General features: G+C 45.2%; 1 protein-coding gene across 1 annotated transcript in view; it reads right to left on the bottom strand.

Moving 5' to 3' along the window:
• IL1RL1 (interleukin 1 receptor like 1) overlaps nt 1-24,536 on the bottom strand; it is a 506,285-nt gene that overhangs the window by 60,615 nt on the left and 421,134 nt on the right. Inside the window, exon 9 of the mRNA XM_085620499.1 lies at nt 23,805-23,972. Within this exon, the coding sequence (XP_085476625.1) occupies nt 23,805-23,972 (168 nt within the window). The remainder of the gene's footprint in view (nt 1-23,804; nt 23,973-24,536) is intronic.

The raw sequence follows: 24,536 nt of genomic DNA, 5'->3' as shown, positions 1-24,536 counted from the left end.
AATGTCCTAAACTTGGTTTTAGAGACATTGATTTTCAGGCCATACTTCTAACAGGAAGTTGAGAACTGATTCAATATATTCGGCAGGCCCATAGGGGATTTTCAGATTATTAGTGTATCATCTGCAAAGGTAAGGCAGGGATGATCTCCCAATTTATGGGGGTGACCTTTGCAGTCATATAATGTCCCAATTATCCAATTATTATAAAGTGCAAATTAAGTTGGCGCTATGACACAGCCCTGGCAAACTCTCCTTTTAAAGATTATGCGTTCCGTCAATTCACCCTCTGTCCCATCTCACTCTCTCATAAATGCTGCTATACAAATGTATTATAATATGCAACAAGTTGGTTGGCATCCCCATGTCTTTAAGTACACCCCATCATTTCTCTCAGAGAATCAGGTCTAAGGCTGCTCAGAGGTAAACGAACACTACATACAGATGACCCTTGTTTAATATAATATTTTTCCAAATGATTAAGAAAAAACGAAACACCTTATTTATGGTACTTGTAATTGACCCGAAGCCTGGCTGAAGATGTAACAGCACTTTATTCGCTTCCAACCAAGTTTGAATCTTTGAAGGTAGCTGCCTGTTGAATATGTTCTGTAAATTGTCTATCAAACTAACTAGTCTATAATTGGCTGGGTTGTCTTTGTGTCCTTTTTAGGTCTCGCCTAGGCAGCGCTTGCGCTGTCTCTATAAAACATACTGTATTCATGTATGGACTTGAAGCTCTGCTCACTTTCCCCCATTTTATTAATTGGCCACTATCACTGTCCTTTGTAAATGTTGGCTTTTCATTTGTTAATAGGCATATTAGTCCCTCCTTAGTAGCTGCCACTCTTCTATTATTACCTCTCATGAGGACTGGACCTTTTACATGTATTGTTACTTGGTATGCTTTATTTACAGTCTATCAGCACTATTTTCTTACATGACTTCCGCACCTCTGCCGCAAGGCAATTTTTTTTGGGGGGGAACGAACCATGCTTGGGCTTAGTAATGGTGGTGTCGCAACTTTTGCTTTGTTGTGCATGGCTTGCCCAACTCTTTTGCACCTTTGTATTTTTTATTTTTTTGGGCAGCGCAGCATGCTTTAATAATAGCGACCATGCGCCTTTCTTTTCATCTCCATACGTAGGCAATGGCTACCGCGCGTCTTTATTTTCAAAGAGTGCACCTCGCCCCACTCCATAAAAAGGAGTGGCTCACCAAAATCTATTTTTATGAATATTTTATGCTTTTAGTAAGCAGCGTGGCGCAGGTGACATGCTGCACAACTTACTAAAAGCATAAAATATTGAAAAAATAGAGTTTGGTGAGCCGCGCTTTTCTTTTCTTGGCTGCCGCTCGACAAACTCTGCAAGACCATAGAGAGAGGTGGAAGCTGCCCCATGTGTGCTTTCACTTTAATTTTCCAAGCGGCCCGACACCCCACGCTTCTGTTAAAGTTTGGCCGCCTTCTTGTAAAATTCAGCTCTCTCGCATTTAAGTCTGCAGAGACACCCACACATAGAGTGCATTTGGGTGACCAACCATCCGTAAATTTCACGGACCTTCCGCAATTTGGATCGCATGTCCGTTGCACGTGACGATCCCTTTTACGGAGGCCTTTTGTCAGTAGTTTTGGGCATAGGGGATTATCACTGTTCCCCTGCCAGAATCCTCAGCTCCCTGATGGGGCCACCTCGCACTCCTCTGAGCACAAGAGCAGCCCCATCCCGCCCATTGTCATTCTGTCTGGCACTGATTGCCACATACACAATGACAATGGGGAAGTCTGTGCTCTTACTGCATGTGGTGGGCCTCCTCCTGCCTCGGTCTAGGGAAGGACATTCAGCCAGGTGGAAGAAATGAACAAAAACGCCCATGCTACTAGGTGAGAAACCAGTTCATGAAAAGGCAGTGAAACAAGTTAAAAAAAGGGTTATAGGTCTTTCACTGTCTCATCGATTTAAAACTGACGCATTATCAATGTTATATTAAACAAAGTCATGGTTGCTGCTTTTTTTAATTTATGCAACGAGCAACCATTGACAAAGCCAATAGGTCTGGCTTGTAGGTGTAACACTACTTGTTGGGTTATATATTTGGATGCAATGACAGAAGCAGCAAATAACCAGTCGGGCGGCACACTATGTTAAGCACAGATTTTTAGCTAAGGTGTTTTAAGCCATGCTCTTATTTACACCCCCTTTGGAGAGACCCCCCAGTTTTTCATCCCACTTAAAGCCCAGGAAACAACACCATGTCACAGTTGCACTGTGCATCATGCATGACTCATGCCTTCCACTTTTTTGGATTGCCTATGTACAGGGGCATAGGGAGCCCGCCCCACCCCTTGATTTAGGAACTACAGCAAGGGTGAAGTCATTGACGGGCCTCTTCTGTCTGCAACTCAGCTGACAAAATCTCAGCTCATAATTAATATGAAGAGGTGTGTAAGTGAAGGGATGGGTGGATGGCTGGATGGATTAGTGAAAGGGTGAATTGATGAATGAAAGGGTAAATGGATGGATAATGAGAGAAAGTATGGGCGGATGAGTGAGTGGAAGGATGAATGAGAGGAAAGGTAAATAGATGGATGTATGGGTGGAAGGGTAGATGGACAGGTAAAAGGATGGATGGATGAGTGGAAGGATGGATGGATGAGTGAAAGGGTGGATGACAGGCAAGCAAATGGGTGGATGGATGAGTGAACTGTTGGATGGATTAATGAATTGATAAGTGAAAGGGTGAATGGATGGATGTGTGAAAGGGTAGATGTAAGGCTAGATGAGTCAATGAAAGGGAGGGTGGATGGACAGAAGGGTGGATAGATGAGTAAATGAGTGAAATGGTGGATGGATGAGAGAACAGCTGGATGGATGGATGGATGAGTGAAAGGGTGGATGGATTGGAGAAAGGATGGATGGATGAGTGAAGGAGTGAAAGGGTGGTTGGATGAGAGAAAGGATGGATGGATGAGTGATAGGGCCAAAGGATGGATTCATGAATGGATGAGTAGATGGATGGGTGGATGGAAGTATGGATTTCTAAATGAAAGAGGGAGGATAGATGGATGGATGACTGAAAGGGTGAATGGGTAGAAGGATGGGTGACTGGGTGGATGAATGAGTAAGTAAAAGGATGGCTGGATGGGTGAAAGGGTAGATGGCTGGATGGATGAGTGAATGGATGGATGAGTGGAAGCGTGGATGGATGAGTGTACAGATGGATAAAGTGAAAGGATGAATAGAGGGATGGATGAGTGAAAGGGTGTATGGAGGGATGGATGAGTGGAATGATGGATGGATGGAAGGATAGATGATGGATAGGTTTGCAAATGGTTGAATATTGATATGGATGGGTACATAGATGGAAGGACAGAATGAATGGTGAAAGACTGAATGATGGATTAAAGAACGATTAAATCTTGTAACCCCCATTATCTTAAGTACATTTCCTATAGATTGACTTTCACATTTATATGAGTCATTGCCTTCTGGAATAAGTATGATTTGGTAAAGACATAGAGTGTTTGCGAACACTCTGCCAGACCAACTGGTAATTCGCCGTATTTTGAGAAAGGTCCGGGGCTGGAGCCTATCTTCTTGAATATGGAACAGTCTCTGGGCTGTTTAACTTGTCTTGGTGCAGTCTGTGGACTGCTTTTTGAGAGCTCTTTTTGTTTGTAAATATGATTTACAATTGGTTTTGTTTGAGTATAGTCTGTGGGCTACCTCTTGTTTTTGTTCTGGTGTTGATTTATGGTTTGATTGTGTGGTTGAGTGTTTATGAGGATTGTTGACTGCCACCGGTGGTAATGCTTGTGACGTACTTGTTTGAGTGAGTAGTGACTGTGCTCTTTGTGTAAGAATGGCTTGTCTCAGCAAGCTGTGTTATGTGTTATGAGTATGTGGCCCCTTCTTGAAAATGTTTGGAGTGAGTTAAATTTGGTTTCTTGTCGTCATTGTGTTCTGCAGATGCTATTGGAAGAATTATACTTTAAATTTTAAAGAATTAATTATATAAAATATGTTAAGTAGCTGCATGCTACTATAAAAAGTAAAGCAGTAACAAAGGATAGATGTGTGAACATTCAATTATTATATTGCCACAATGGTAAAAAATTAGAATTGAAACTCAATAGGAAAATGTAGTCCTCAAAGAGAAAAGTGAATTTGTGTGTTTTACACAACTAGGACTTAACAAAATTAAAAATAGTCGCCCAACATTTTGTTAGTACTGCCTATCAGCTGTGCAAAATGTTACAGCACTATCCTTAGATACATCATATTAAATATTAAAAGGCATTCACATTTTATGAGTAATTGGTTGCTGCTAAAATAAAAGCGTCCTCCTTTTACCACACTGCAAATAATAGATTTTGACTTGCTTGGAATGCCTGGTTTTTAATAGAATGAACAGAGCCTCATTCCCAGCACCAGCAAGAGAGCTTTTAACAGCTGCTCAAGCTGTCTGTCCGAAGGAAGCTGTCTGTCAGAGCAGAGGGAGGTAATGAGTGGTTTATCAACTTTTTTGGGTTTCTGTGAGGACATTAGAATACAGTACATTGCTGTCATATTGGAAACGGATAGCATCATAAGGGGCCCTGTGCCATTAATTGTCAGACAGTATTTATCAGTCCTAGAAAACAGTGCCTTCTCTCCTGAAAAAAAAAAATGTAGAAGCTAACACCTGCCAGTCATAAATCACAGCTAACTAAATAAGACAGGCCTTACTGGGGCACAATCTACAAATAAACACTCTGGCAACTAGGTTTTAAGTTAGTACAAAATGGCATAAAGGCATGTGCATTTAAGACTACTAATTTTGAGAGTTAGAAATACAGCTTCATTATTTTGGATAAAAGAGAAAGGATAAAAGTAAGGACTTTCTTTGCTGTTGCTTTCCTAAGAAGCATATCTGTGGCTCTGATGGTAAAAAATTACTACTTTCTGAAGGTGAAACAAACTTTCTATGTTTCAGTAAAGCTTATGTGCTTAGTTTCAAAAGAGGTTTTGTAAGTGTTATAAATAGATGCATTTAAAGACAAAAAGGAAAGGAATGAGGCTTGCTTTTCATATGTAGAAACAACAAAAAGGGTTAGTGATCATTATTCAAAAAGTGATACATGAAGAAAAATATTAAAATTCATTGCACTAAAATAGTTTTTGCATTATTGTGATCTTTATAATGTCTAATAACACAATTGTGAAAATTCAGTAATATTTAGCAATGTAGAAAATTACCCTGTGCAAAGCGTGCATTAAGATTTCAATATCTAAATGGTTAAATATATTGTGCATCAAAATTAAAAATGTGAATATTAATTTCTCTAGCAATGACAATATTACTGTATCTTAGTGACACACTTCAAATATGATTTCTAGTATGGCCTAATGGCTGCAGTCTCAAATACAATTAAAAGTTATACAAAAAGAGTAGCTCTAGATACATGTGAATTGCATTGCACGCCTTAATGCACAATAATTCTGGGCGCATTATGGCATTCTGAAAACAAAAATTTTAAACCAGTGTCTTTAGGTGCTAGAAAGCACAGTACACAAGAATAAAAATAATGAAGAGTAAACGTAACATCCTACCTTTCTAATATCAGCACACAGGCACGGAGCAGGGATGCCCCTCAGTCATGCGAAGAGATACTTTGAATTGTGATGGCCACATGGGGATAGCTTTGCCCAGACAAGGAACAACAGGTTTAAGGGTCAGAGGTTGAGTTCAGTATTTAGAAAACTAGCACGACTGAAAGCAAGGCTTGCTCTGGCACTTAGACCTTGGTAGACATTCCGAAGGAGGGGGCTAGAGTGTAGAGAGAAGGGGGAGGCTCTGCCTATTATTTTTGGCAAAAGACCAGGCAGGTTCTATGAAGTCATAAGAGAGAAGGAGGGGCAGCAGCGTCTGTGGGCCTTGACCTGCTCCTGACACAGAAAGCAGCTCTGCCATGTATACAGAATAATAGTTTTCAAATTAAAATTGCTGTGCTAGGGCCAGATGAGGAGGACATGAAATAAAGTTTGCATTAATACGCCATCCTGGTAAACAGCACAATAAGGTAAAGGAATTGGTAGTTGGTTATTGGATTAATGTTTTCTAGTTAGCTCAATGTACTTGTACACCACAATTTACAAAGTGGTACAGTCCAATAGTATTGGACATGGCCTCTTTGGTGTGGTTTCTCCTAGTTATTTATCTCCTACAAGTCTGTCCGTGCTTAGCTGCCAAAAGGCGTACATATTGTCGACAGGGAGTCACCTACTTAGGTTACCTACTGTCGAAGGGGGGTAGGAGACTAGCGTAGGAGACTGGCTCCTAGGCAAATTGAAGGTAAGCAAAATTAAGTAACACAATGTTTTTTTTAGTTTTTGTGCTTGGTATATTATTGTGAGCTATTCTGCGTGGAAAGTACGCAGGGCAGCTTGTTGTTGTGTTTTCTCTCTCTCTCTCTCTCTGTCTCTCGCCTGTCTAAGCTGTCTAGGAACGGCCATGAGACAATCGATTAGGCTCGCTTTAGTCATTTATTTCACAGGAGGCTGTGAATATATTCTTGAATAAATAGAGACAAAGCACCTCACCAGTGCACATCTAATTGGCAATTTAGTAATACTGTTTGAACAAATTGTTAGAATTAACAAAATGAATAAATAAATACGCCATGTTACTGCCCCTCCTGTCTGTAAACTTATGTAATATGGAATTGGATAAGGATGAAAGGATGGGTAGAATAGACAGATGTTCCCTTATTTGACCTTTAAGGGGAACCGTATGTTGGTAGTTTTTGTTCCAAAATTCCCATGTGGCAACAACACCATTATTCTTGATGTTATTACAGCACTACATAAGTCGCAGAGGCATCACAAGTCCCTCATTAGTTAGTCTATGTAATCGAGCTAACGGCCCTTGCTAGAGCTGGTGAATAGGTTTCTCCCCTGAATATTCTGCTACACCTATAATATGAGAGCACAGTTATAAGTGCAAAATATAGTTGTTCATATGCAAGGAAACAATTTTAGAGGAGTCTGCAGTTTTGCACAATAGTGAAGGTTCACAAAGTAGAAGCTGTATCGTGATGACTTATAGGTCCAAGTTTGTTAAAAGAATAGTTGTTTTGAAATTCCTTTTTCTTTGAGGTTCTTCAGAAGAATAATATAGGGGTATTTCTGAAATTGAATATCCTCTTTTGATTGATTATTTGTATGTTGTGTCTAAAGATTTCTGTTCTGTTCACTAACAGATATCTGCTGCCATACAACCATTGCCAGAGGGTCCCGGACATCAGATCCAGCCTGGGGATTCAGCGCAAATGCATCTTGGAGCCAAGGTGAAGGAAACCAGCACAGGTGGTGCTGGCAACTAGGAGCGCAGTGAAGGTAGAAAGCCGGAAGCACATGAAAGTGACGTGAAACCTGTACCCCTACCACTGTCGGAAAATTCTTGGGCAAAGGACGGGGGTCACAAATCAGGACGGAGAACTGATTCTTTGCTTTGTTCCTTTTTTCCTGATGTCTAGCTGAGAGAGACACAGATCGACAAGGATGGCAAAGAGGCTTTGCTTGAGGTGACCCCCTCTGAAACAAGGGTTGCTTCAGATACTTCAGCATCAGGCCTCTGAATCCCGCTCTCCAAGTGAATACAAATCTGCACCTCTGTTTGTTGATCAAGAGGTGCCTGGGCACACTAGGTACAATCTGGGGCCCCGACAAAAGGACAGTGCGCCAGCAGAGCAACACAGGAGTTAGGGAAGGACTTGAGTTCAGGGTACAGGTACTGTGCCTCTGGTGCCTGTTAGATTAGAGTGAAAAATACTGGTGCACTGTTTGAGACACTTGACAGGATCGTTTAGGGTATTTGCCCTGGTGGGTGATTGCCCTATCCTGCAAGAAAGACTTTTTCCTTAGCTTGGGCCGTGATTGTTTTTCTGGGTTGCAAGTTGTGCAGTTCCACCGTGGGAGATGTGAACACTTGATGATTGATAGGAGCCTGCCTGTGAGCCTCAGACGGACACAGGGAGAAGACTCCCCTCTGGCTGGTTGTACAGTGCCTTCAATTCCCCAAGTACTTTTTTGTCAGCAATGTACCCCTTTTGTCATCCATTTTTGAGGAGGTGCAGCCCTTTGCGGCTCCTTGTTCTATTTCCCATGGCCCCGTTTGGTCCTCCTGGTCCCCCAAAACAAAGATTGTTTTTGTGACAATTATTGTGTTTGCTTTAAAATTCGTATTTGGAATACTGTTTTTTCTGCAAGAGAAACATCTTTTGCACACTTTGATAAGTACTACTCTGCTCTCCTCCTGAACATGTAATTGGTACTCTAGCCCTCATAAAGAAGAACACCGGAAGGTCTATCAAGAATATGTTTTCATTTAGACATTGCATCAGACATGTGCTGTTGGCTATTTCCAAACTGAATAAAACAGCCACTGAAATCCACTAGAACTCAGGGACATGGACTAGGACTGGTTGGCTCTGGACACTCTGTTCCGTCTGGGGCTGGAAGTTATCAACCCTATATATAATTGTTGTGATCTTTTTTTGCTGCTGCCTTTGTATACAATGTGACCTGATGCTTTGTTCCCTTTGTGCTGATACCTCATGTATCCGAGTCAAACAAAATACCAAAAATGTAAATGCCCGACTAGTAACGGACCAAGAAATTAGTCAGCTTATGTTAATAAATATTGGTGATAACTTCCATGTTTCTTCTACTGCATAGCAATGTCTTCAGCTAATGCTAAAAGGGCCGTATGTGGAAATAGCAAAAATATCGTTAGCATAAGCTGAAGCCATTTTGGTTGTAGCATCCATTTAGTTAGCCATGTGTTAGCCATGTGCTTCTTCCGTCTTCACTGTTGCTTGCCTTTCTATTTTGGTTGAGTCATCAACTATAGCTAACTCCTTCAGTACTGGGCCACAGTTATGGATATGCTCAGAAAGGCCTGTAGCTGCTAGAATGCACCTGTTTTAGAATGTAACTGTTAGGCTATTTCAACTTATGTAAGCAGTTCTATCTCCCCTCCCACCATGCTGACCAAGTGATTTCTGTTTGCCCATGTTAGTCGATAGCTAATCTCGTGTATGCCTGTACCTTCAATTTGAGTCTCCATGCTTACTCAGCTGTAAACAGGGTATATAAGACCCTTGGTTTCTGTATTCTATGGACTACCTCCTACGGTGCTTGAGGGTGCTGTATTGATGTTGTCACACTTATGAGAGATTAATAAGCTTGTTATTTGATATTCCAGCTTCTGTGCCAATCTCTACTTTCTACTAAGAACCCGTGGACGATTAAAGGTGAACCCCTGCACCGGTGGGCCCCTAAAAAGGCTCACTTCCACACCCTGAACTTCCACTTCCTGGCTCAGATGGGCGTGGTCTTGGCATGATCTTTGCCAATGCTGTGGGGGATATTGCCACGCTTTAAGTACTCCATGTTATCCTCCTTCTGCTGGCAAAGCAGAATGGAAGTTCTGGACCCCACTGGGCAGTAGGGCACAAATAGCGGAGAAAAAAGCAGGGAATATTGCCACACTTTTAGCAATCGATCTTCTCATGCTCCTGGTGGCAAGTCTGCACTGGAGTTGTGGTCCCTAACGGGCCGCAGCACACAATAAGCATCTATTCATCTTGTCTGTAGAATGCATAATGATAGAAGCTGATCTTGAAGAAGTGCATCAATTCAAAATTGGCTGACTAAAAATCAACAACGCTTAGTATTTTGAAGACACAACAAAAATCAAGAAAACTTAGGAACCCATATGATAAAGTTAAGTAGCATAATGATAGAATAGGATGATTAAATTTAAAATACACCAAAATGATGACAAAAGGTGCAGCAACATATTTTAAAGTTGATAGTAAACACTTAGGGGCCGATTACGATGTCAGTCGGAAAGCATTCCGACTGAATCGGTTTTGATTGCGATGGTTCCGAACACCGTTCGGTCAGACTCCCATTGACTTCAATGGAAGACTGTGTTCCGACCGACTACACAGGTTCCCATTGAAAAACAGGGTGGGCACAGAAAACCTTGCACCCTGTGGTGGGCACCTCATGGTGCCTGCCACACTGTGAATGGTTGGAAAGAGGGGTCCCTTGTGCACCCCCACAGGCCCAACCGGAGGCCTCCGGGTGAAGGGGGCCTGCTACAGGCCTCTAAAGTCAGATTCCCCAACAGTCGATCCATGTCAGACATCCTGATTCGGAAGGGCTGTCCGAGTCCAAAATCATAATCCCTTGGTCGGAAACATGGCCCGTAGAGACATACGAGTCGGCTCTGACTGACTCGTATATCTCTGAATGCCGTTCGGATGCATGTTGGAACCAAGTCGAACAGTCCGAACGGTTTGCGACCATCGTAACTGGTCAGTCATAAATGTCTCTGAGTCGGTCGGAAACAAGGCTTCTAAAACCATTTTGGACTAAATGAATGTCATTCTGTGCCTTTCCGACCGACATCGTAATCGGCCCCTTAATAGAAATGCATAGCTTCTGTCATCTAGGATCAACAATTAATTAAAAGGGTTTATAAATCTAGTCAAACATGAAAGATTTGCACTAAAAGGAGCAGCAGCATAAAACTTGGAAAATGCACTGATGTATCCATAGGAACAAAAGCTTGAATTGTACAAGTCATAGTATTCCCCATGAAACGGAATGGATGTGAAAGCTGTACAGTGAAGTAGCAGGACTAAGAAACCTTTTATGCCTTTGAACTGTGGTGCCAGAGGAGACTTATAAGAATACCAGGAACAATAAAAAAAAACAATTGACCAAATCAAGCTCGAACTCATGTTGAAAGCACAGATCCCCAGTTTGAAGGGCTATAATTTGGTAACATAAGGAGACGACCAAATTTGCTGGTCAAAGGAAAAAGAGGAAGAGGATAACTGGTAGCAAGAGAGGTGGATTTAACCATGAAAGTAATGATCCTGCTATTTAAAATTCTGAAGACCTAAATAGAAGAAAGTTAAATCTGTCACAGACTATACTGTCACCAGGAGTAGAAATCGATTTGAGGGCATATAACTGAAAAATCTAATTATGGAAATCCGTAAGTGACTGATGTTATACCGTAGTATAATTGAAAAAAACAGTGTTAACGTGGTCTAGGGAAAACAAACATACATCGTTCCTCAATTTCTGCTTTCCATTTTGTTTTATAAAATTGGTAACACCTTTTACAAGTAATAAAACCAAAAGTGGACATTCTTCCATAATTTCTGAATGAAAATATCACCATGGACAAAAATCCCAATTGAAACCACTACAAATGTGTCAAAATAATTGCAAGATTATATTTGAGTCAAGAAAGAATGACCAAACCACTCTCTGGGGGGGGGGGGGGGGAGGAGGAGTTCATACGGAAACAACCTAGGGTGGGGTCCAAGATCCTTTATAGAACACCCCCTTGACTTATCATCAGGAGTGTTTTCACAGAAAAAGGTGTTCAGGAGGTGAGGGAGGAGGAAGAAACTATCCATTGTTGGAAATTGGGTTACTGGTTAATGTGGGTGAATCTGTACTGAAACAGAAACCACAATCTCTGTCATGGTGAGCAAGCAAGCCCCAAACTAATCTGTGCTTAACCCTCTGAGCAGTCAGGTTTAACTTATAGGCAGTGTGTAAGAATGTATGCAGCTCATCTAACAGTAGTAAAGAACAAGTTACTTACCTTCGGTAACGCTTTTTCTGGTGGATACAGTATCTGCCTGTGGATTCCTCACCTTGTGAATATCCCCTGCACCAGCATTCCACAGAACTTTTCTTTCCCAGCACACCACGTCGACGTGGGCGACGTCATAATGCTTTAGCTCCGCTCGCGACTCCATTCGACGTCACCGGAGCCACAAGAAGCCCACGTCGGCGTGATGATGTCAGTTCCACCCATTTTTTCCGTGCCTTCGAGGCGAACAGGTGGACTAACGACAGACTCAAAGAATACACAGTATACAATATACTAACACATATACATAATATGCAAAGGAAAGGAATGCAAAGTAAACCAAGCATTTCCTACAACTGTACCATACAGCATAAAAACATATCTACAAGACCTTTTTCATGGTATACAAAGGTGGACAACGGGGAGGCGGGTGGGTCAGTGAGGAATCCACAGGCAGATACTGTATCCACCACAAAAAGCGTTACCGAAGGTAAGTAACTTGTTCTTCTGATGGATACATCTGCCAGTGGATTCCTCACTTTGTGAATAGATTCCCCCAGCAGTCCCCACTCCCGGAGGAGGGTGTCCACCTTCCTATACCAGAAAGTCTTGCAAGACAGAGCGCGCGAAGTGGCCCTCCCTCCTCATCTCTGAGTCCAAGCAATAATGCTTTGCGAAAGTATGGAGGGAGGCCCAAGTCGCGGCTTTACAAATGTCTGCCACAGGAACACCCCGGGCCAAAGCAGATGTAGACGACTTAGCTCTAGTTGAATGAGCTCTAATGCCCTCAGGAGGGGTCTTACCAGCCAGGGCGTAGCAGATCTTGATGGCAATGATAATCCACCTCGATAAAGTGCGCTTGTGCACCGCTCTCCCCTTGGAATGTCCAACATAACCCACGAAGAGCTGATCGTCCAGACGAAAGTCCTTCGTTCTGTCCAAGTAAAAGCTTACAGCTCTCTTTGGGTCCAGGCGATGAAGCCTTTCCTCCTCTTTGGAAGGATGAGGAGGAGGATAGAAAACAGGGAGAGTAATGGACTGTCCCAAATGAAACAGAGTGACAACTTTTGGCAGGAAAGCAGCCCTGGTCCTGAGAACCATCCTTTCGGCATGCAAGGTTAAAAACGGGGGTTTAGAACTAAGAGCTTGAAGCTCACTCACCCTCCTTGCCGAGGTTACGGCTACAAGAAAAACCACCTTAAAAGACAACAGCCTCAAAGGACAGCTATGTAGAGGCTCAAATGGGGACCCCATCAGAAAGGTTAAAACAAGATTAAGGTCCCACTGAGGCATTACAAATGGAGTGGGAGGAAACATGTTTGTAAGGCCCTTGATAAACCTCAGAACAACCGGAGATTTAAAAAGAGAATGTTGATCTGGAAGGCATAGAAAAGCTGATAAGGCCGAAAGATAGCCCTTGACCGTGGACACAGCACAGCCCTGCTGAGCCAGGGAAAGAGCAAACTGGAGCACATCAGAAAGATGGGCCTTTAAAGGGTCAATGGATCTCTCTCCACACCATTTTACAAACTTGGACCACCGGTATGAATAAATGGACTTGGTGGAGTGTCGCCTGGCCGATAAAATAACATCCACCACATCTGGCGGGAGAGAGAACGAACTCAGGTTGCCCCGTTCAATCTCCAGGCATGAAGGTGTAAGCTCTGGAGGTGGGGGTGTAGAACCTGCCCCTCTGACTGCGAGAGGAGGTCTGCCCTCAGAGGGAGACGGAGCGGAGGGCACGAGGAGAGGTGGAGAAGATCTGTATACCACACCCTTCTTGGCCAATCCGGGGCGACCAATATAACTTGGGCCCGGTCTTGGCGAATCTTCCTCAGAACCCGAGGAATCAAGGGTATGGGAGGAAACGCGTAAAGGAGTTGAGATCCCCAATTCAACTGAAACGCGTCCCCCAACGCCCCCTGCATCGGATACTGGAGACTGCAGAATGACGGGCAGTGCGCGTTCTCGAAAGTGGCAAACAGGTCCACCCGAGGTGTCCCCCACGTCCGAAAGACGTGACGAACCACCTCCGGATGGAGCCTCCACTCGTGGTCGGCGGAGAACTGCCGACTGAGACTGTCCACACGCACGTTCAACACCCCGGACCAGATGATTTGCCATCAGACAAATCTGATGGTCCTGAACCCAGGACCATAGTCGTAAGGCCTCTCTGCATAGACAAAGAGACCCCACACCCCCCTGCTTGTTGACATACCACATCGCGGTCGTGTTGTCTGTCAGGACTTGAATCGACTGACCGCAAAGGGAAGAGAGGAAGGCCTTGAGCGCCAAACGAATCGCCCGCAATTCCAGAATGTTGATGTGAAGCAACCTTTCCTCCGGAGACCAAAGACCTTTGATCTCCAGATCCCCCAGATGCGCACCCCACCCTAAAGTGGATGCATCCGTTATCACCGTGGCCACCGATGGAGGTAGATGGAAGGGCTTTCCTTGAGACAGATTGCCCTTCACGCTCCACCAAGACAGATCCGCTGCAGCTTCTCCGGAGATCTTGATCGACTCCCCGAGATCCCCGTTGTGCTGATACCACTGCTTGCGGAGACACCACTGGAGCGCCCTCATGTGCCAGCGTGCGTGGTTGACCAACAGAATGTAGGAGGCAAACAGACAGAGCAGGCGAAGGACCTTCAGAACTGGAACAACCGCTCCATTGTGGAATAAAGGGACCATTTCCTGAATGTCGAGAATCCTTTGAGGAGGAGGGAATGCTCGACACACATTAGTGTCCAGTACTGCCCCTATGAACAAGCTGCGTTGAGAGGGCACCAGGTGAGATTTGGGCACATTGATCGAAAAACCCAAGTCGAATAACAGCTGAGATGTCACCTGCAGATGACGGTGCACTATCTCTGGGGACTCTGCCTTCAGAAGCCAGTCGTCCAGGTAAGGGAAAACCGGGATCCATGACCTCCTGAGATGAGCAGCCACCACTGCCATCACCTTTGTGAAGACTCGAGGTGCGGTAGTAAGACCAAACGGAAGAACCGCAAATTGGTAGTGTTGCGACCCAACCGTAAAACGGAGATACTTCCTGTGCGACATCAGGATTGGGACATGGAAGTACGCGTCCTGTAAGTCGAGCGACACCATCCAGTCTCCTTGCTGCAACGCTTAAAGAACCTGCGCAAGGGTCAGCATCTTGAATTTCTCCTGGCTCAGGTAAAAATTCAAGATTCTGAGGTCCAGGATTGGACGCAATCTGACACCGTTTTTGGGAATCAGGAAATACCGGGAGTAGCATCCCTGACCCCTTTCCTGCTCCGGAACCACCTCTATCGCACCCTTCTGAAGCAAGGCCAGAACTTCTTTCTGCAGGAGAAGCAGATGGTCTTCCGAGCAATAACCTTGGCAAGGAGGGTAAGGGGGAGGAAACTACCAAAAGGGAAGGGCGTACCCAGTCTCTACGAGGTTCAAAACCCAAAGGTCTGTTGTAACAGATTTCCAACCCCGTAGAAAGTAGGACACCTGACCCCCCACAGGTCTTACATGATCCGGGATGGGGGATCTAGGGCTGCTTCCCTGAAGCCTCATTTGGAGCAGAGGAGGAGGAGGAAGAAGAGGGGTTGCGACCAGAACCTCTCCAACCCCTTTGCTTCCCTCTATAGGACCTATAGAGGGGATTCTGCTGCTGTTGTTGCTGCTGCTGCTGCTGGGGTTGTTGGAAGGAGCGAAAGGATGATCTTCCGAATCCCCTAGACTTTCGAAAAGTTGAACCCCTAGCAGGAGCCTGCAGACCCAAGGACTTCGCCGTCAATCTACTGTCCTTAAATCGTTGAAGGGCAGAATCTGCTTTCTCCCCAAACAGCTTCTGTCCGTCAAAAGGCAGATCAACCAACGTGGCCTGAACATCCGCTGAGAAACCAGAGGAACGGAGCCAAGCCTGCCTCCTTGCAGCTATGGACAACCCCATAATTCTCGCCACCGAGTCCGCCGTATCCAGCCCAGACTGGATCACCTGCCTGGCAGCCGCCTAAGTGTCCGCAACAACCTCCAAGAAGGACGACTTATCCCCCTCAGGCAACTTAGGGGCCAAAGATTTTAAAGAGTCCATCAAGGCATGAACATATCGCCCCAGCAAGCATGTGGCATTAGATGACTTCAACGCCATACTTCCTGAGGAGAAGGTCTTCTTGGCCGCCTGATCAACCTTCTTTGACTCCCTATCAGCCGGAGACTGAGGGAAAGCACCCGAAGCATGCTTAGAACATGAAGCCTGCACCACTAGGCTCTCCGGAGAAGGATGTGTGGACAAAAAATCCGGGTCTCCTGGTGCAACTCTGTACCTCCTTGCCACCTGTCTGCAAACCGCCGGAGCTGAAAGAGGTTTCCTCCACACCTCCAACACTGGTTCCAAGATGGCCTCATTGAAAGGCAACAAAGGCTCCGAAGCCGACGTCGGAGAGTGTAACACCTCTGTAAGCAGATTTGACTTGTACTCCACAGAGGGCAGCTGCAGATCCAACAACTCTGCGGCCTTCTTAATCACCACATGGTAGGGTGCCAATTCCTGTGGAGGAGGAGACCTTGTAGAAGCATGCTCCCACTCTGGGGTGGTATCCAAACCACTTGCTTCCTCTATTCCTTCAAACTCATCCGAAGAAGAGTCGACCTCACCTTCTTCCATCTCTGCCCGATATCTTCCTTCCTCCAACACCCTTTGGGCCTCCCGCCTCGACCGGATCCGGGTAGCCGGCGTCGTCGACGTCGTACGCGGCGTCGGTGGAGCCAAAGGCACCGGAGTCAGAGGCGCCATAAGTGGAGTCGGCGGCGCCGGACGCGGCGCCGATGGAGTTGGCCTCGGCGTCGAAGAAGGCTCCGAAGACTGACGGTCCATCCGAGGTCGAGTTGGATCTCCAGCCGGCGCCGGAAACTGCCAAGAAGGCGCCATCGGCATAAAGGGCATAAAGGGGGCCTGAGCGTAATGCTGCGGCACCCCTAGCGTAAAAGCCATCGGACCCACGGGACCAGTTGGTGCTCCGGATGGGAAGGACGCCCTAATAAAAATACCATACATGGCATTCAGAAATCCTGTGGGATCCGTACCTGGAGCCGGGAATTGTGGATAAGGGACCGTCCCTGTATCCCCTTGTGGAGTCACCGGCGTCGGCTCCGCAGAATCATCCACCGGAGCCGCAGAGTCATCCGGCACCGGAACAGCCTCCTCCTGATCTTGCTCATCCAAAGGAACATCGACTCCACTTGACCCAGAGTCGAAGCCTTGGACGGAGCCGGTGACGGCGTCGGGGAACGAGCTGGAGCCCGCTTCGGCGACGGAGACTTCGGAGACTTAGCAGGAGAAGGAGAAGGTGACAAGTCCTTGCACCGACGTCGACGGGGCGAAGCCGACCTCGACCTCCTGGACTTCGAGGAGCGACGCCGAGAAGAATGCTTCCTCTTCTTGTGGTGTTTCTTCGACTTCGAAGACCTCGAAGTCGACGACTCCCGCCTGGACTTCTCCTTTTTTCTCCCTCTCTTCTCCTCACCGATTTTCTTCATGAAGAGCTTGGTCTTCCTCTCCTTCAGCGCTTTAGGATTCATGCTCCTACAGCACCCGCATTCCTCCATGTCATGATCAGAAGAAAGACACCATAAGCAGTCCTGATGCGGATCCGTCATGGACATCAGGCCTCCGCATTCCCTACAGGGCTTAAAGCCCGACTTCCTCGTCGAAGACATACTGAATTTAACACAGTAACACCGCTAAACTACAAAGTAGCTAGAGAGCACTGGAAAAAAACCATTGCGCGTCGATGGCGCGGAAAAAAGGGAACTGCCGTCATCACGCCGACGTGGGCTTCTTGTGGCTCCGGTGACGTCGAATGGAGTCGCGAGCGGAGCCGATGCATTATGACGTCGCCCACGTCGACGTGGAGTGCTGGGAAAGAAAAGTTCCGTGGAATGCTGGCGCAGGGGATATTCACAAGGTGAGGAATCCACTGGCAGATGTATCCATCAGAAGTGGAAACACAACACCAGAAAAATCCCACACCAATTTAGTAAAATAGAGTAAAATGTAATAAATCATTTGACTCCAAAACGACAAAAATTAAATTGGTAGAACCAGAGATATGCAATTTGAATTATTTATGTGAAAATATTGATTAGAAGCACCAAGTGCCAACTGTGGTTATCTGGTCGTGCCAGATCAGGAAAAAATCACAAGTTAAGGTCGAGGGTGAAGGATCACAGGCCAGATTCAGGGACCAAGTTTAGCCCACTGAACAAGAGTACCTTAGAATCTGGTTGCATAGCGTTGTTAGATCCCACTTTGAGGATGTGTTGTACAGCAGCAGTTTCAAAAAAGTTGCTGTGTGGCGATGGGGAACCCTGCATTGTCATCTAGGATGTCGTCAATGAGGAGCTTGAGATGCGAAGTCTTTCAGTGAAGATGCATAGCGCTCCAGAGGTTCCAGGTTGACTAAGAGTCCTGCGTCATCATCGAGGTTGCCAATGATTAAGGCTTGTGATATGGAGCCCTGTGTCAAGGATGTATCACACAGCAGTGAATCTGAGGATACTTTGTCCTACAATGTGAAGTCTGGCTTCAGGGATGTTTAGTTCTGCTGCAGTTCTGAAGCGGCTGCGGGGAGCTGCGTTGCGCTGCACCACTTCTGCACACAGGACCACAGCTGGGCTGGCAGAGCACCTTAAAGTCCACTTCTGAGCGTCAAGGACTGGGATGGTACCACTTGGGGGCAAGTCTCACAGCAGACAGAGTCTAGGTGCTGGGTTCAAGGTGCATAGAGCCGGTTGTGTCCCTGAGGCTTCTGATCAGGAGGACAGCCACCTGGCCCTTGGAGTCACTCTGGCATTCCTGGTATCAAGTTGCAGGTCCAGTTCTTTTCCTCAGGCAGCAGTGCAGTGGACAGAAGGGCAGCAGAGTGGCAGCCCTTCTTGCAGAGCAACACAGCAGTCCTTGTGAGTCTTCCACAGGACCATAGGTGTACTGAAAAGTTGAGTTTGAGGGTTCATTATTTATACCTGGTGGCCACTTTGAATTAGAAGAAGGGTCCGAAGGTTTCCACCTCCAGAATGTTTGGAACTTCCGACCTCCCTGCCTTGGCCCCAGCTTGGCTGGGGTCACAAAAGACCAGTGACTATGAGTATGAGTATGAATTTATTAACTGTTCCATTAACTTAAATCATTACAGTTTAAAGCAAGAGCATGGCTAAAAAAATAATTAAAATAGACAGTTCCCACCACTTACACCCTCCCATTCCCTTTAATGTCCTGACTTTATGTATGGCCGTTGATCTTTTAGCACATTGTGCAGTCCTCAGTCTAACATGTAGTGCCTTTTTGATTGAAAACAAATAAATACTAAGGTTTTAAAATACTGGGACTTCGAGAGTTCTGGTTAAAGAAGCAGAATTCCTTAGTGCCTGTCGGGGCCACCCTACGTCCTTCAACATGATATGGCATATCTGTTACAGGAGCGGGATTACATTCTAGCACCTTATTTGAGACGATCCTGATCAGATGCATACATTTCCCCAGTACAGATGCATACATTTCCCCAGTATTGCTAAGTTCATTGTCTTTGATTTGGAGAAGCACAGGGCTGAGACCTTTCTACAGGACTTTGCCCCATTAGCCGCTCAGACGCCCCAGATGATCCTTGCCCTCCCAAATTGAGGAAAATGCTATCCCATTCCCTGGCAAGTGAGCTACTTCATATATGGAACACTTCTTTGGACACAGGCATCTTTCCAGACAAGTGGAAACATGCGACACTTCTCCCTCTGAGAAAGAAACCAAACGGTGACCCAGGAGACCTTAGCAACCTTAGACCCATCTCTCTGCTCCCCGCCCTAGGAAAAATGTTGGAAAAGCTGGTTCAGCATCAACTTACCAAGTTTATTGAGCAGAATGGTGCCCTGCACGATACACAATCGGGTTTCCGGGCGGGGTTTAGCACGGAGACCGCTCTCCTTGTGGTGGCAGAGTCGGTGAGATGGTCGCTAGATTCAGGGGCATCAGCATTGCTGGTGCTCCTGGATCTGTCTGCGGCATTTGGCACTGTCGACCACACCATATTGGTCCAGAGACTACAAGGGGTGGGCTTTGGAGGGAAAGTGCTGACTTGGTTGACATCTTATCTGAGCGGGCATACTCAGAGAGTTGCCCTTCAGCCATTTGAATCTAAACCAAAACGGCTTCGGTGCGGTGTCCTCCAGGGCTCAGCTCTGAGCACTCTACTTTTTAACCTCTACCTAGCTCCACTGTTCTCCTTGATTACCAACTGGGGAGTGAAAGCGATTTCTTACGCTGATGACACCCAGTTGTTTTTTTCCTTTAAGGAGCGGACGGTAGACGCCTTCAAGAACTTCAAAGGCTGTCTGCGAGACATTGCACTATGGATGAACTCAAACAAATTAAAACTTAATGCTGGGAAGACAGAAGTTCTGTTCTTCGGCAAGGGCTCAGTGCCAGATTCAGATCTATGGTGGCCACCAGAAAGGGGTCTACCACCATCCCCTGCTACGCGTATTCGTAATTTAGGGGTGAGATGGGAGGCGGACCTCTCTTTTTCAGCCCAAATACAGCAGGTTTCTGCAACTTGTTTTAGTAAATTAAAAAATCCCCGGAAAGTTCTACATTTCTTACCGGAAGATTGCCGTAAATCAGTAGTTCATGCCACAGTTACATCTAGGCTTGACTACGCTAATGGCTTATTTCTTGGGCTCCCCAAATACGCCATCTGTCGCCTTCAGATGATTCAGAATGCGGCTGCAAGACTGGTTCTTCGTATACCGTTTCAACACCATGTCTCTCCGCATCTACAGGAGCTCCACTGGCTTCCAGTGGAGAAAAGAATCACATTTAAGACCATGACGCTGGCCTACCGGGCCCTTAATGAAAACTGCCCGGGCTATCTGAAGGAAAGACTGTGTCCCTACAAACAAAATCGTGCGTGGAGATCCAATTCTCTTAACTTGCTGCGCAATCCACGCTTTGCGAAATCCCGACTGGGTGGCAGAGCTCTCACAGTCAGAAAGGCTTCTTTGTGGAATGCTCTGCCAGGGTTCCTGCGGCAGGCCAATTCAGAAACCTGTTTTAGAAAGGCCTTGAAGATGTGGCTCTTTAGGGCAGATTAATATGGGCTGTTAACACCAGAGCTCCCTCTGGACGCAATTACCTGCTGCTTCAGCGCCGGGACACCCCTGTTTGGGGTAGCTGTCGCGCTTTTTAAGCTTCAGTATTATTATTATTATTATTATTAGCGATGCATATCAGGCGGAAAAGGCGCCGACATTCAATATTCAGTTTAGGGCAACAGCACAGGATGTGCAGCCAGGATTCCTTCCTGAAGGAACATGGCCTGCACTCTGTATTTTCCCCCTTGCATGTCCATGCTGAATTAAAATCAGTGATATGTAGAGTTGTGAGTCTCATCAAAAGTATTTTCCTGCAGACTTGCAGTGTCAGGGCCTCGCTTAGATAGGGTTGAGCTTTTCCCGGCATGTATGATTTGTTCAAAGGCTCTAGGATAGGACTTGAGCGGAGGACTTTGATGTATTGAGTGAAGGATGTTTCCCGGACTTGTTTGTTTACTGCTTTCCTACAGGCGGAGAGTGGAATTTCTGAAAGTTGTGAGCTCACTGCCTCAATCCTCAGTGTGTTTATAGCATGGCCAAGACTGGCATACCAGGCTGTCCCTACCTCCTCTAAGGCTAATCTCAGTTGATATCTTAGTGTGTCAATTGGAGCCCTCAAAATCCTTAGGTAAAGCTTTATTATATCCCGCTGGCACGTCAAGTCCTGCCTCCCGAAGCCGAGCTCCAATCTCAGCCTTGATTTCCTGGATGACCACGGGATGATCAGCACTGATTTATATGCTTTAGCTTGGACTGTAGTCAGATATTTGTAGCTGATAGCTGGTAGCAGTTTTGCTTTTAGAATGGTCAGTATCGGCGTAGCTGAGGGGCTTAGCAGATGTTGGCTCAGTTGTCTAAGCAGGTGGATGACCTCATTGGCCTTAGAGGTCAGAGGTTTCTGATGGACGTTTAAGTTGGCCCGTTCTGAGAGCCAGACCCCAAGGTAGTTATAAGATGCCACTGTACCAATTTGCAGATCACCCAAGAGCCATTATGCTTGCCTTTTGAGATGTTGTCTCCTGAAGACGATTAACTTAGTCTTCCCCTGGTAGACCATCAAATAGTTGGCCTTGTTAAATCAATACAGGCATGCAGGGCTCTTTGGAGGCCTACTTTGGTGTGATCCATTATAACTGTATCGTCTGCGTATTGTAGTACCAGCAGCCTCATACTTCCCAGCCTTAGGAGATGCTACGTTGGCACCTTGCAGGGCAGCCCCCAGGTCTGCAGTGTACAAATTGAAGCGGCGAGGTGCCAACACACAGCCTTGTTGTTTGTAGCAATTTTAGAAGTCACTGTGTTAGTGCTTGTTTTGACCCACACCCAGGTATCCTCATACAGCGATCTTATTGCATTCAGTCATTTGGATGGAATTCCCCAGTTGTCTCACTCCACCATAACCTTCCATGATCGACTTTGTCGAAGGCTGTGCTGTAATTGATGAAGCAGCAGACGATGGGAGGTTCTTTTTCTTTACGGCCTGTGCTGATAGATGAGCTAACGCTATGATGTTGTCCAAAGTCGACGACTGTGACCCGAAGCCTAACTGATGGAAAGGAATGATGCCTTTTTCTTGTGCCCAAGACTCCAGGTGCTTCAGGAGAAGTTGAGCGTAAGCCTTTGCTTCAAGATCGAGAAGGGCTATAAGTCTGTAATTTGATGACTTCAAGCTGTTGCCTTTTTTGAAGATGGGGACAAGTATGGAGCCCCTCCAGGAATCTGGCGTCCTTGCTGGAGAAAAGATGTTATTAAAAAGCGGGGTTAGGATTGCTGCCCATAAATCCAGTGCTATTTTGAACACGTGTGCTGGTAAACCATTTGGCCCTGGTGCTCCATCGGTCCTCATTTTCTTGAAGGTTGTGGTAACCATGTCAGTATTTATTATACCTTGTGACCTGCAGAGCCCCTCTTCCCAGGTGATCAGATCTGAGGAACCTTTGTCAAAGGGGACTCTCAAGTCTGCCCCTCTCCCTGGTTCATCACTTCAGTAGAGCCTTTGTCAGAAGATCCTTTGTCGGAAGAAGCATACAAATATAGTTGGACTTTTTTAAAGTAATAAGTTAACCCAATGTTATCCTATGGTAGAGGAGGGCCTTGCAATAGTGAAAAACAAATGTAAGAGGTTTTTACTACTAAGACATGTTAAAAGGTAAAAGTAAATTTCCAACTTTTTAAATACACTGCACCCTTCCTTATGGGCTATGTAGAGTCTACCCTAGGGCTGACTTATATGTTTTTAAAAGGACGGTTTAGGCCTAGCAGAAGATTTATATTTCCAAGTCAAAATGGCAGTTTAAAACTGCACACAGCTGCAGAGCAGGCCTTAAACATGTTAAAGGGCTACTTAAGTGGGTGACAGATTAGGTGCTGCAGGTCCGCTAGTGGCACTTAGTTTACAGGTCCCGAGTACATGTAGTATCATTTTACTAGAAACTGAGCAGTAAATTTAATGTGACAATTGGGGGTAAGTCAATTACACCATGGTTTGAGGAGAGCGCACACGCACTCTAGGCCATCAAAAACAAGATCAGCAAGAATGGAGTAATTGAAAAAGTTTGGGGAAAGACCAACCTAAGGCTGACAGATCTAGCAGCCACACATAGCACGTTGTACACGTCATCCAGGACACTAAGACAGAAATGTGGAATGCCACCTCAACCACTAACCCTGACTGAGGGAAAGGTAGGGAAAAAACAACCAAGGAGAGTCCTGCATAAAATATAATCTTGCAACTGTTTCACACACTTTTAGAGGCATCTGTTGTGATTTTCTTTTCAAATGTGTTGTTTCCACCAAATAAGTATGGGTGGATGGCCATTTTAGGTTACATCATTTGTAAAAGGTGCTGTCCTGTTTTCTGCTTTTGGTACGGTATGAGATATTGAGGGTAACCTTGAATTTTCTATCTCTCTGACATATGGTGTTTAAGGATTATGGAAAAAATACTCAAAACTCTCTGACCCTTTGAGATAGGACTCAAAACAATCAATAAATGGAAATCATCAATACTGTACCTTCCCCAGGCTGCGGGTTTCTCCCGTGAACATATATTGTATATCCACATTTATTTTCAAGGACATCTAGCAATATGTTATACACAAAATATTCAACTGGATCTGTTTCATTTTCACCAGTTTGGCTTTTTCTTGCATAAATCACATATGCATCGTAAATCTTCCCATCTTAAAGAAAACATAAAGAGTCTTTATTACAGTCAGCTTACAAAACCACCTACCTAAACACTATCTTAAGATATTATCCTTTTTAAGAAGCTTTTGTACACAAACTATGCATAAACAAATCAAATCTAGAGTTTATTCTGAAAATGCTGGAAGCTGCTTTTATTTACAGATTGTCATGTTATTACAAAACGTAAATAAACACTGTAGGCCCAATTGACACAGTTAAATTTAGACCTGAAGTCTAAGTTTAGACCTGAAGTCTAAACTTAAACTTCAGGTCTAAACTTGGACTTCAGGTCTGAACTTGGACTTCAGGTCTAAACTTTGACTTCAGGTCTAAACTTAAGCTTCAGGTCTAAGTTTACATTTGTGAATAAAGTCCATAGTTTAATTTTAGGTAATAGCATGTACATATTTGAAGTATGGACGATTTTCACTATGATTCAAAATGAGCTCAAAATGGTATAGCTCTCAATAATATCCCTTGAGCCACAATCATGTTTTACTAGACACAAAAAAACAGAGTCAGAAGATAAATAGCAGTCATGGTGAAATACAAAGCAC

Source organism: Triturus cristatus, chromosome 8, assembly GCF_964204655.1.
Source record: "Triturus cristatus chromosome 8, aTriCri1.1, whole genome shotgun sequence".
Classification (NCBI taxonomy): Eukaryota; Metazoa; Chordata; class Amphibia; order Caudata; family Salamandridae; genus Triturus; species Triturus cristatus.
This window is presented reverse-complemented; position numbering and strand designations above follow the sequence as displayed.